The following is a 12,023-nucleotide window of genomic DNA, read 5'->3' as shown; positions in this document are numbered from 1 at the left end:
TGAAAGCAGAGTCTCGAGGAGATATTTGCACACCAGTGTTCACAGCAGTATTCACAGCACCCATAAGGTGTAAACAACCCCAGTATCTATCAACAGATGAATGAATAGACAAAATGCGTACACATACAATTAAGGAAAGACATTCTGACACGTGCTTCAACACGAATGAAGCTTGAAGACGTTAAATGAAATAAGCCAGATACAAAAGGACAAATACTGTATTTGAAGTACCTAGAATAACCAAATGCACAGTAATATGCAGTAGGATAGAAGCTACCAGGGACGAGGGGGGAGTTATTACTTAGGGTGTACTGTTTGGGACGATGAAAAATTCTGGGAATGATAGTGGTGTTGATTTCACAACATTGTGAATGTACGTGATGCCACTGAACTGTATACTTTAAAATTACAAAAATGACCAATTTTACACCGTATACCTTTTACCACAATAGAAAAAAAAAAAATCACGCTGAGAAGAGGCCGGATTTAGAGCCTGGGAAGCCTGGGTTCCAATCCCAGGTCTGCCAGTTAATAGCTATGTGGGACTTCGGGCAGGCTATTTGATAGCTTTGAATGTCATTTTTCTTACCGATAAAACTGGGACTACACTACTGACCTCAGAGGCTTGTTGTGGAAATTCATGTGATTAGCTGGTCACATAGCAGCCACAGAGGTAAAGAGAACGCGTATTAAGTAAGCAAAATCCTGTGGACTAGATTAAGAACAAAGTACCAGGTTACAGAATTGCTTCTCGCCTCTAAGAGATAAGAATATTAACATTGAATAGTACAAATGCCGCAGGAGTTTAGTGCTAAAGAAACAGGCACAGGCCTTGTTCTGGCCTTCCAGTAACCTCAGAGACAGAAGGAACACAGAAGTACCCCTGCCTAAGTCAGATGTTTATTTCTATTTCCACTTAAACTGTTGTTAGGTTCTGACATAGGTTTCCCTCATTCTTCTACGTGGTGGGAATTTTATCTAGTATAGGCTTTAAGTATAGTTTATCTAGTGTAGGCTTTTTTGGCGTGTCTTGATGCGGATTCTGAGACACGCACACACACACACACGCACGCAAGTGGCCCTGCTCCGCAGAGAAATACACTTACTTGCAGATCAGACATCCTATAACGTTAGCTGTTTGAGACAGAACCGTATTTGCAGATCTGTGCTCCAAAGCCCTCTATGTGGCACATACCAGACTGTATAGAAACAACAACACAACAACGGAAAGAAAAGTAAGACCCGACAGTAGAGAAGGAAGCAGGAGAATGATTAATGCACGTGGCAAGCCTGGTTCAAGGCTGGCATCATGAGCAACGTTGAGCCCGTGACATTCAGAAAGGTGACATTTCATTCCATTTGTTCTGCTTAGGAAAACTGGAGCACGTACAGAATATTTTTAAATTGCATCAGAAATGATTAAAAGTGTGATGCTAAGGAGATCGAACGCAGTTGTTTGGAAAAATCATGATGGAGCGAGGTATTGCCGTTGACATATACTCTACTGACATTGAGACATAAATAGCTAAATTTTACCAGTTTTATCACATAATTCTGTCTAAAATCTAGCTACTTCTTCTGTGTCTAGCACTTGACCCAATGCCCGCCTCATGGTGGGCATTTAATATTCATAGAAAGCATGAATGAGTGAAAGAATGAATGAATGCACAAGTGAAAGAAAGAAGCCATCCATTACATGCATGTGTCTGCGTGTCACATATTAACCTGTACATGGATGAAGACATCCGGATTCGAAACTATCTCTTTCTCCCTTTCAGGGCAGAAACCATTCTCCTGGGGACCCTTCGTAAGCAAGAGACGCCGACGCTGTGACATATGCCAGTGCCACCACCACCACCACCTCCTCCTCTGCCTCCACCTCCCCCACCTTTGGGGGCTCCTCCCCCTCCCCCCCCACCAGCGCCCCCGGTAAGACCTGCTGTTTTGCAGTTTGTCAGTCTGGTTCACTGTTGAGTGTAAGCTGCTTTGAATGCACTTGAGCAGAAGGTTTTCAGTGTTCAGAACCACCTCCCCTATGGCAGGTGGCATTTTCGGGGCTGCCTCTGGGGGCTCCAGGGTCCGATTCCAAGCCAGCCCGGCCAGGTACTTCTCTCCCCACTCCTCCGGAGCTCTCCCACTTCTGTCTCTGTGTTGTATACAAACATCTGCGTAATTTCTCTTCTGAGTCCTGCTGCACAATACAGCTTCCCAAGACCCCCTAATTGAGGCGAAGTGCATCAGCCGATGTGGGGTGCTGCTGAGTCGGCTTCCAGTGTGCCCTTTGGGTGGTGATCACATTGCTGGGGCTTCAGTTGCCTAGTTCTGGGTGCAAAGAAGAGAAGTGTCGTGCAAAATGCCACAATGAAACATGAATCTCTAAAGGAAACTTCCGTATCTACACAAGACTGAATTCAGTCCATTCCCGTTTGTGTTACTGGACACTCTTTCTCGGTGTAATAGTTTGGGTTTAGATAAAGAGGCACAGAGGACAGTTACTTCGTTTTAGAGAAAGGACTTCTCAACCTTGGCACCACTGACATTTGGGGCCAGATAATTTTTGTCGCGGAAGGCTGTCCTGTGCCTTGTAGGATATTTAGGAATATCCCTGGCCTCTACCCACTAGAGGCCAGGAGCACCCCCGGTTGTGCCAATCAAACGTGTCTCCAGACTTTGCCGTATGTTCCCTGGGGGTGCGATCATCCCCCCTCTCATCTTAGAAGAATATCAGTGCTTAATGCTGACAGTGAACCTTTTTGGGGAGGAAAACCTGGAGCACTTCTCCCCACTGAGCCTCCACTCCACGGGCCACTGCAGAAAGCCAGGTCTAGCACTGACCACGCCTCCTGTTTCCAGTGGAAAATGAAAGATACGATGCCATGGTGATGTGCACGCAGAGACAGGACTGCCTAGGGATGATATGAACCAAGTCCGCAGAAGCCAGGAATAGACCCTCGCCTGCCATCCCCCGCCCCCGTGAGAGTGAGGGCATGCCTGGGTGCCACCCCCGGGACGTTTGCTTTCCGTGCTGACCATATCTAACATGCCAGGGACGCATCCTGAAACGTGGCTCTTGCCCTTGAAGGCAGTGGAAAGAAAACACATAACGTGAATTATATCTAAAAGCTCTCCAACCAGTATAGGAAGAATAGAAGTAAGTGTTGCAGTTCCCCTGCTGAATTTGATCCCACAAGGGATAAAGGAGATGAAGTTTATAAGTGAAGGAAACATACATGGGACCGTCACGTGGCTCTTGTGTGGACTAGCCAGCACTGAGGAAGTGCCACTTCTAACAAGTTCAGATACCACAATACACAACAGTGTAAACTTAGCCAGAATAAATAAACTTATCAAGACCCATATCATTGGAGATTGGGGAAATAAGCCCATTTAAACACTGCTGGTGACACTCCAATACTTGGGACTCAATAAACGTTGAATGAGTCTTTCTGGAACATTCTCTGGCGGAAAACCATAAAAACTTAAACGTATCATACTTTCTCCTCTGGTTATCGAGTAGTTTTGTTTTTGAGAATGACTTAAGAGTTTAACCCTAAAGGAACCATAAAGAATTTATACAAGGATGTGCACAGTAATGCTATGTATTCTAGTGAAAAATTAGACCTTAAATGGTTTATAAGAACTAAATGAGATTTAAGTCATGCTGTTAATTAAAAATTGCATTTTGTCATAGAGTTAATTAAAAATTACATTTATAATTGTGCTTATTATGGCAAGTAGTTATGGAATGATGGATTAGAAACAATGCACATTTTGTGTGTAATGAAATCAGCTAAATAATATGTATAAGTAACCGAGATCAGAAGAGAATTTTGAATGCTGATAATTTTAAATTTCATTAGGCAGTTCTTTTTCTTTAAATATGCTTAAGTTCATAATAAAAATAATGCTACATTTGGTTAATTTTTTGCATTCCCTCCTCCATTCCTAATTTTTTTGAGGAGGAAAATAACCATGTAAATTTTAATAATTTTTTATAATCACATCTTTCTACAATCTGGAAAAAATATACACAATGAATATTAAAGGGAAAGAATTAACATCCTTAGTATATAAAGATCTCTTACAGATCAATATGGAAAGGATAAGTAGAAAAATGGACACAAGATATGACCAGGTGGAAGACATACAAATATTCTAACCTCACTACAATTGAATAAACACAATTTAAAATAAGGAGAAACTTATTTAAACAGTTTAAAATAAGCCCCAACATGGGGCTCAAACTCACAAACCACGAGATCATGACCTGAGCCAAAGTCAGACACTTAACCAACTGAGCCACCCAGGTGCCCTGGTGATGATACTTTTTAAATGTTGGCTCAAATATCAGGAACCAAGCACTTATAATTTTTAATGGGAACAAAAATTGGTATAATTCCTTAAAACACAATTTGTTAATATAGATCAAAACCCTCTACAAAATGGCTATATTCTATGATACAGTTTCACTTCAAGTAATTCTCCTTCAGAAACGAATCATAGATGTACGAAATATTTAGCTATAGGATATAAATGAAAGCATGACTTATAATAGCAACCAAAAAAGAAAGAAAAGAAACAATCTAAAATTTTAATACCAGGCAATTTCATCAAAACCTGATTATGCAATCCACAAAATACTAGGCAGCCATTTAAAGTCATATCAAAATTATTTTGTAACTTCCAGTGTAATGATTGACTCAGGCAAGGATCATCCACGAAAGCTAAAAACACCTCGTGAAACGTTCTGGGGGAATACAACGTGCATAGGATCCCAAGCATCACCCAGATTACTTCTAATTACAAAGGGGGAAATGTACTTTTAAAATGATAAACTTAGCATCGCCTACAACAGAATGACCTTATGTCACTAGCCTTTTGCAGTCATGCGACAAGAAATGCATAGCATCGCCCTGTAAAAATCACCTGCCAAAAATGAATGTACTCTGAGCAAGCAATTACACACATCCGGATGTGGGATCTTCTCCAGTAGAGGTTGGCAAACAAGAACGGAACCCACGGTCTGGTTTTTGTACAGCCCGTGAGCTAAGTAAGAATGGCTTTCACTTCTTCAAATGGTTGCAAAAAACCCGAAGAAAAATATTTCATGACACATGAAAATTATGTGAAATTCACATTTCAGCTCATAAAGGTTTATTGGACTGCAGGCATGCTCTTTTGTTTGTATTGTCTGTGGCTGCTTTCATGCTACAGTGGCAAAACACCAATGAAATAACTTGTTATTCCCCCCAGAATGATTTTATTTTCTCATTCATCAGACTGTCGTTTTGAAATTACACTCCATTATTATTATTATTATTATTATTATTATTACATTTTGAACTTCGTCAGTAAAAATGTTGTGGAAATTTTGTTCTCTTTTTATGGCTGTATTGTACTTACGTAACACTGATGATTTTGCCTTTTGGCCCACAATGCCTAAAATATTTACTCTCTGGCCCTTTACAGAAAAAGCTTGCCAACACCTGTCCTACAAGCCAGCTGGCTTCATTCAGTCTTCTTTTGGTCACCTGCAGCCAATGATCTTGATACACTTGCACTGGATCTTGTCCCTCCCCTGCGCCACTTTGCAAGGACTTCCCGTCCCTCTCTTAACTGTTGCCCATCCCATCTCTCAGACCTCTGCTGTGCCCCTCCTGCCATGTCTCCTACTTTAAGATCTCAGCGTTGCTCTTCCTTTTGCCTGGAAAGATCTTTCTGTGCATCTCAGCTCAGATGTCACTTCCTTGGAGCACCATTTCCTCACACCCACAGTGGCATTTGTAACCTACTTTGAACCCCTCCTTCATAGCAGTTATCAGTTTTTCATTTTGTTTCTATTTGACCGGGGGCCACATTGTATGTTTTGTGTGGTCCTTTAGTTCTGTGTGCCTGGCTCATAAACAGGCATTCTGCTCATTGAATGAATGAGTGAATACATGTATGCATGAATTAATATCTGCATGGAAGGGTTGAGAAAGGGAGGTAAATGTCTTCCTAACCAGTGGTCAGGACTTTAAACGTACATGCTCGTGGAGTAATGTGGCAGGTTGTTCTAGATGTAACCTTTGCAAGGACCGAGGGCATTTTGTGTGTTATGTGGGATCCCCTGTCATGGAAAGCGTCCTGTCAAGCTTCAGCTTAGCTCTGGAAGATCTGGGGATCAAACCAGGGCCAAAAACTTTTTGGTTTCTTCCTCCCACCTCTCACCTCTTCCCTTCCTGTCCCTCCATCCTTGTCTCCTCTTCTTGGGTGGTGTGCAGCTTTTCTTTTTCTAAAAACATGAGCGTGGAACCAGGAAGAGGGCAGATGGGACTTGCTAAAGTTTTGGAGCAAGCTTTAATTAAAAGCCAGACAGTCTTCACCATCTTGTTTCCCTTCTTTTCTTGCCCCATAATCCTCTGTCTTTTGTCTTATCCCTTTAAAATCCAGTAACAATATCAAAATTGCCGGCCTGGTGTATTGGTCCACTTACAAGGAAATTATTATTGTTTCTTTGGTTACAGGATGTAACTTTTTAAAAATCTAAAGAAAATATAATGGATTTGATTTTTGAAAATGCAGCAGACTTTTACTGAACTTTTGTTTTCAAATCTACCTACGACCCTTTTGTAGTGTCCAATATGAGAGAATAAACTCCTTGAGGGCCTATGGTTTTTTTGTTTTCTTGCCATAATCACATAACACTGTCTACTCAAGAGGAAGGAAATATATATGTCTCTGACCAGCTGATAAACTGTTTGGAGTTGGATTGGCCAAGGGAAAGCCTGATGGTAGGGTCATGGCCACAGCATGTGTTTATTTAAGAAGCAGGTTTGTAAATTCTTGCAGCATTATTTTTTAATGTTGCTCTTCAAGCTTAAACATCTTTTTTTTTTTATTTTTTTTAACGTTTATTTATTTTTAAGACAGAGAGAGACAGAGCGTGAACGGGGGGAGGGCCAGAGAGAGAGGGAGACACAGAATCTGAAGCAGGCTCCAGGCTCTGAGCTGTCAGCACGGAGCCCGACGCGGGGCTCCAACTCACAGAGCCCGAGATCATGACCTGAGCCAAAGTCGGATGCTTAACCGACTGAGCCACCCAGGCGCCCCTCAAGCTTAAACATCTTAAGGAAAAAACAATTCCCCAAGGAGAACTTGTATCTTATTATCTCAAAACAAAGGGGAAACTGGCTTGATAATCATTTATTTACAACGAAAAGCAAAACTCTAAGTAAGAAAACATCATGGTGCCATATATTTCTGCCTGTCCGTTCTGGAGATAGCATTTACTAAAATGCTTCAGGGAAATTACAGTGAGAAGCATCTTGTGGCCCCGCGCTTTTCTGTCCCTCCTTACCATTCGCAGAGTCTTTGTTGGCATTCGGGAAACCCTGCGATATTTTTTTCTCCTTGCAGTCTAAGGATTGCATGATTCACAGGCAAGGGGGACTTTCCAGTGTCAGGAAGTATCAGCTGTGGCTTACATTGGGAGGTTTTTCCCACCATCTCTGGGATGCAGGAGCTCACGTGGTATAGAAAAACATGTCAACCTAAGAAAGAAAACGTGGAAAATGGAGTGGTATCTGAAGTCCCGTGAAAGCCTTTTTCAGAGTTTTGTGTTTGCTGTGGTTAAAAACAATGCAGAGTTGAGGGGTGCTAGGCGGAAGGGGGGCTTAGTAGAATTGCATATTACCCTATATTCTGGAAAAGGTCATTTGCATGTCTGCTGGTGTATTTGGAATAATGAGAGGTTAAAAAAAAAAAATCTTAAACACTGTCACTCCGATTCTCATGACGCTCTGACACTTTGATTAGTGTTGCTAATAAGGGATTGAGAACACTTAACCCGGAATTCACAGTGACCGCTGGGACAAGGAGAAGGCGTTTGCATTAGGCCAAGCTATTAGGAGAGTATTGACGTGTGGACTCTGCTTCACACGTTGCAAAACTACACCTTTGTCTTCAAGTAATTTTAAAAACTTGATTCTCCCTCTCGTGCCCATTTGCACCCACAAGGAATAGCACTGCTCCAGTGAAAGCGGAGAGCCTGTCTTTTGCAACAGATCTACTTGGTGTGTGAGCGAGAGAGGTGTGGCAGGACCTGCCAGTTATCCTTCCAAAGGGCCATTCTGGGCGGTATTTAAATGTGTTTCTTGTTTCTGCAGCTGTGAGGTGGGAGGGGTGGCAGGAACAAAAAGGAAAAGGCTTGCAGGGGTGTGCTGGAGGCCAGGATTATGCACTAATAATGCCTGGGACTTGGCCAGAGAGCCTGCAAGCTCTCGTGAAAGGCTTTTATCAAATTTCATAGGAGCCCAGGAGCGTAAGTCACTCTCCTGCAGCACCTGAGCTGAGGGATAAGGCAGGAAGGTGCCATGGGAGTGTGAGGCCAAAGGGCCACTCGTGAAAGCCTCAGCCGTCTCTGTAGCCATCCCTACCCAGAGATCCGTCTTATACCCCAAATCTGCCGGCCCTTTGCCTTTGAAAGCTTTTTTTTTTTTTTTTTTAATTTTTTTTTTTTCAACGTTTATTTATTTTTGGGACAGAGAGAGACAGAGCATGAACGGGGGAGGGGCAGAGAGAGAGGGAGACACAGAATCGGAAACAGGCTCCAGGCTCCGAGCCATCAGCCCAGAGCCTGACGCGGGGCTCGAACTCCCGGACCGCGAGATCGTGACCTGGCTGAAGTCGGACGCTTAACCGACTGCGCCACCCAGGCGCCCCTGAAAGCTTTTTAAACTGCAGCGTAACTAACAATTCCTAAAAAGCTGCAAGTGACCCATCATATGTACCCTGTCGTACTTAGGAGCGCCACTGTGGTTTGGAGCCTGGGATCTTTGGGGGTGGGGGGTGGGCCCCCTTCCCCCAAACTGCTCCTTCCTTTCTTGCCATAAAAGGAGAACACTACCAGTGTCAGGTTATCCCTGGCAGTTAGAGATCCAGCCCAGACGCACTAGAGAAAGCCGTAGGAGGGGAGACGGTGCCGGGACCCGCCGGCACATCTCTGCAGTCGGGTGTTGACGACCGGTAAAAGTCACATTTTCTGGAACGTTTAATGAAAAGACAGGTAGCATGGCGTGAAAAAAGCAGGCTACCTATAGGTAGTGTGGTCCCAACTATACAAAACTGTGTAGGTAGATGCTCACTCATGGTCTCATGGCTCGAGGTCTCTGCTGCTCGCAACACTGGGCACACAGTGGGGACTGAGCTCTGTGACCGCAGACTGTGCCCTTAACCTTGACCAAGCCATTAGGCCAATTTATGGAGCTTTCGCTGCACAGACTTACCCAGTCTCTGCCTCTGAGGAGCCTAGAGCCTGAATCCGGAGAAGTCCGGTCTTGTCATTGATCACTGCTCCGTCATGGTAGGACTGAGTGTGCAATTGGTTGTTCCCAGAGCAGAAACTTTGTGCCTTGAGTTGCTGCCTCATTATGTGCTTCCTGCATATGGGATCCTTGAGATCTCATCTTTTTTTTTTAATTTTTTTTTAACGTTTATTTATTTTTGAGACAGAGAGAGACAGAGCATGAACAGGGGAGGGTCAGAGAGAGAGGGAGACACAGAATCGGAAACAGGCTCCAGGCTCTGAGCTGTCAGCACAGAGCCCGACGCGGGGCTCGAACCCACGGACCGCGAGATCTTGACCTGAGCCGAAGTCGGACGCTTAACCGACTGAGCCACCCAGGCGCCCCTGAGATCTCATCTTTAAAGAGCCCTGTGTCCTCTAAATTAGTCACCTTTCATCCTAGGCTTGCTTCTCTGAGCATCAGGCACAGAACATGTCCTGCTAGTGTTTTGAGATCTCTCTAGAACAGACAAGTTCAGAACTGAAAGGATCACGGGGCCGGTGAGCAGTTAGTGAGTGGCCCTGAGACCGTGCCTAGTACTGACCTAGGCACATAAGTAGGCACTTAATACCTAGCCTTACTTCCTGAACTAGTGAGTTTTGCGAAAATACAACTTGCAAGGCAAACCCGCTGGGAGCTAACCAGCCAGCACTTTACGTCTTATACCTGCATAAGTCTTGAAAGCCAGAACACGTTCTCTGTTGTGTCAGAACAGCCTCAACACATTCAAATTTCAGTAAGAATGTTTTATAAGGCGAATGCAGTTCTAGCAGAAGTAACACATTTAGGGATAGCAAAAGTTAACACCCAGTTATTATTTTAAAAGCCATAAAAGCTCTACCCGTTCCAGTTTGTTACTCTTTTCAAAGAGAATAGACCTTGCTCCTTTCCTTTACATAAACACATTTCAAAACTCCAGGAAGGCGACACGATGTACCAGTTTTGGACATGGGAGCCGTAGATTTCCATTTTAATAAGGTCTGTTCACAATAGAGGAGTTGGAATGCGTTTTCAGGCTGGCGAAGGCAGGATTGCACCTGCTCCGTGTACAGTACTTAAAACATAAAGGTGTAAAAACATGTTTGTGTTCTCCATCGTCCGTTTAGCCCTCGCTGGGCCGAGCCATCAGGGTCAGCAGGGATCATGCAGTGATGCAGTGTGGTGTGTTAAAAATAAATGAATTAATTCAATAAATAAAATGAAAACATGTGGGCTTTAGAATTGTGCAGATTGGAAACTGAACCCCTGCTGTGCCACTTGCTAGCTATATGATGTCGAGCAAATGCCTTAGTAACTCCGAGCCTCACTTTTCTCTCTGTAAATGGGAATAATAATACGACTTCGTAAGGCACACTGCCCGTAGAGTGGTAAATACGTGTAGAATGCACAAATCATGGGGCTATTATGAGGATCCAAGTAAAATACTGATAGAAGCTGTTGCTTATCCAGTGCCTGCTTAGTCCATGGTAGCTGCTATTATTTCAGGGACCAGGAAACAGCTGGGCACGTAACCAGATCTGGGACTGGGAAGTTGAGGGCAAGGGTCCCTGTGGCCAGTGTGGAGCAGGCGGTCACACCCCAGAAGTCAGGATTAAGGTTGGAAGCCTGAGTTATTCTTTAAAGTGGGGAGTTAGGCCAGTGGTCAGAAAATAGTCCAAAAACACAGAGCAGAGTTTACCACGTCCGGGTTCTCAGGGGCTCCAACTCCCCTGTGCCGGTATCTGCTCCTGTAGCACGATTCCAAGGAGGTGAAGGGTTGGCCTCCTCTCCTCTCTCGTGCCTCCCACGTTGCTGAGTGGCCTGCGACCAGGGGTGTAGCAGGAAATACCTGAAGTCGGCAACAGAGCCCTCAGCCATGCAACCGTGGAGGAGGAATAAGTGGAGATGTGGCGTGTCCTTTAGGACGATCCCGTGGAATGGAAGCCCGGTCCAGATATTTCCAACGTGTAGAGGAGGCTTTGTTTTCTCAGCTGCTGTTTGCTTTGTCGGTTTACAAGCAGCTGGGCAGTAGCAGACCAAGAGGCCGCCTGGGGGGAAGGCACACATTTCCCTGGAAGGTTTCACGGTGATGCTCGTGCAAGAATTCCAGCGCAGCTGGCTGGCTCTGGACCCCTATCTAAAGAAAGATGTTCTCTGGGCCTTATGACAGCTCCGGGAGGCTGTGATTCAGACGTTATGGTGTGGTCTGTCTCTGCCTGGCGAAGACTTTCATTTAAAACTCTACCAGCCAGGGGGAATTTGAACACTGATGGGATACTGGTTGATATAAAGAAATTCTATGCCATGGAAGCATAGAACGTCTGCTTAAAATTCTCTGTGTTGCCTCCTCCCCACCATGTAATGTGGCTCCTGTTTTTCTGGGGTTAATGTCACAGTTTTAGTGCCACCTCCCTACAGCAGATCTGCTGTCTCTAATCATTGGGTCACAGAATGGCTTGGTTTTTCCCTCCTAAGGCTGATCCCTGATTCCAGTGACTCTGAAGGGGAATGTCGGAGAAGCTGTGCGGCTGGCCATCACGATATCCCTTGCTTTTTATTTAAATAAGCCTTGAGGCCTAATGCGGACGCCAGATAACAAACAGTGGTTTGTAAAACCGTTGCCTTTACCGTCCTGTGCCCAGGGACAAGGACACCTAGCACTAGCTGGTGTTTTCTGCTCCAAGCACGGAGGACATTGTGGGAATTACTAAGGCAGAA

At 44.4% G+C, this 12,023-nt stretch overlaps 1 protein-coding gene across 4 annotated transcripts in view; it reads left to right on the top strand.

The window, feature by feature from the left end:
• Positions 1 to 12,023, top strand: part of WIPF3 (WAS/WASL interacting protein family member 3) — an 82,392-nt gene that overhangs the window by 16,999 nt on the left and 53,370 nt on the right. For all 4 annotated transcript variants that reach the window (XR_015245913.1, XM_086693529.1, XM_086693507.1 and 1 more), the window contains exon 2: positions 1,779 to 1,929. Coding sequence is in view for 3 of the 4 variants with exons in the window: in XM_086693529.1 (XP_086549655.1) it covers positions 1,837 to 1,929 (93 nt within the window). In the remaining variant the exon portion in view is untranslated. The remainder of the gene's footprint in view (positions 1 to 1,778; positions 1,930 to 12,023) is intronic.

This window comes from Puma concolor, chromosome A2 (genome assembly GCF_028749965.1).
Source record: "Puma concolor isolate L17-30 chromosome A2, mPumCon1.1.hap2, whole genome shotgun sequence".
In the NCBI taxonomy this organism is placed as follows: Eukaryota; Metazoa; Chordata; class Mammalia; order Carnivora; family Felidae; genus Puma; species Puma concolor.
This window is presented reverse-complemented; position numbering and strand designations above follow the sequence as displayed.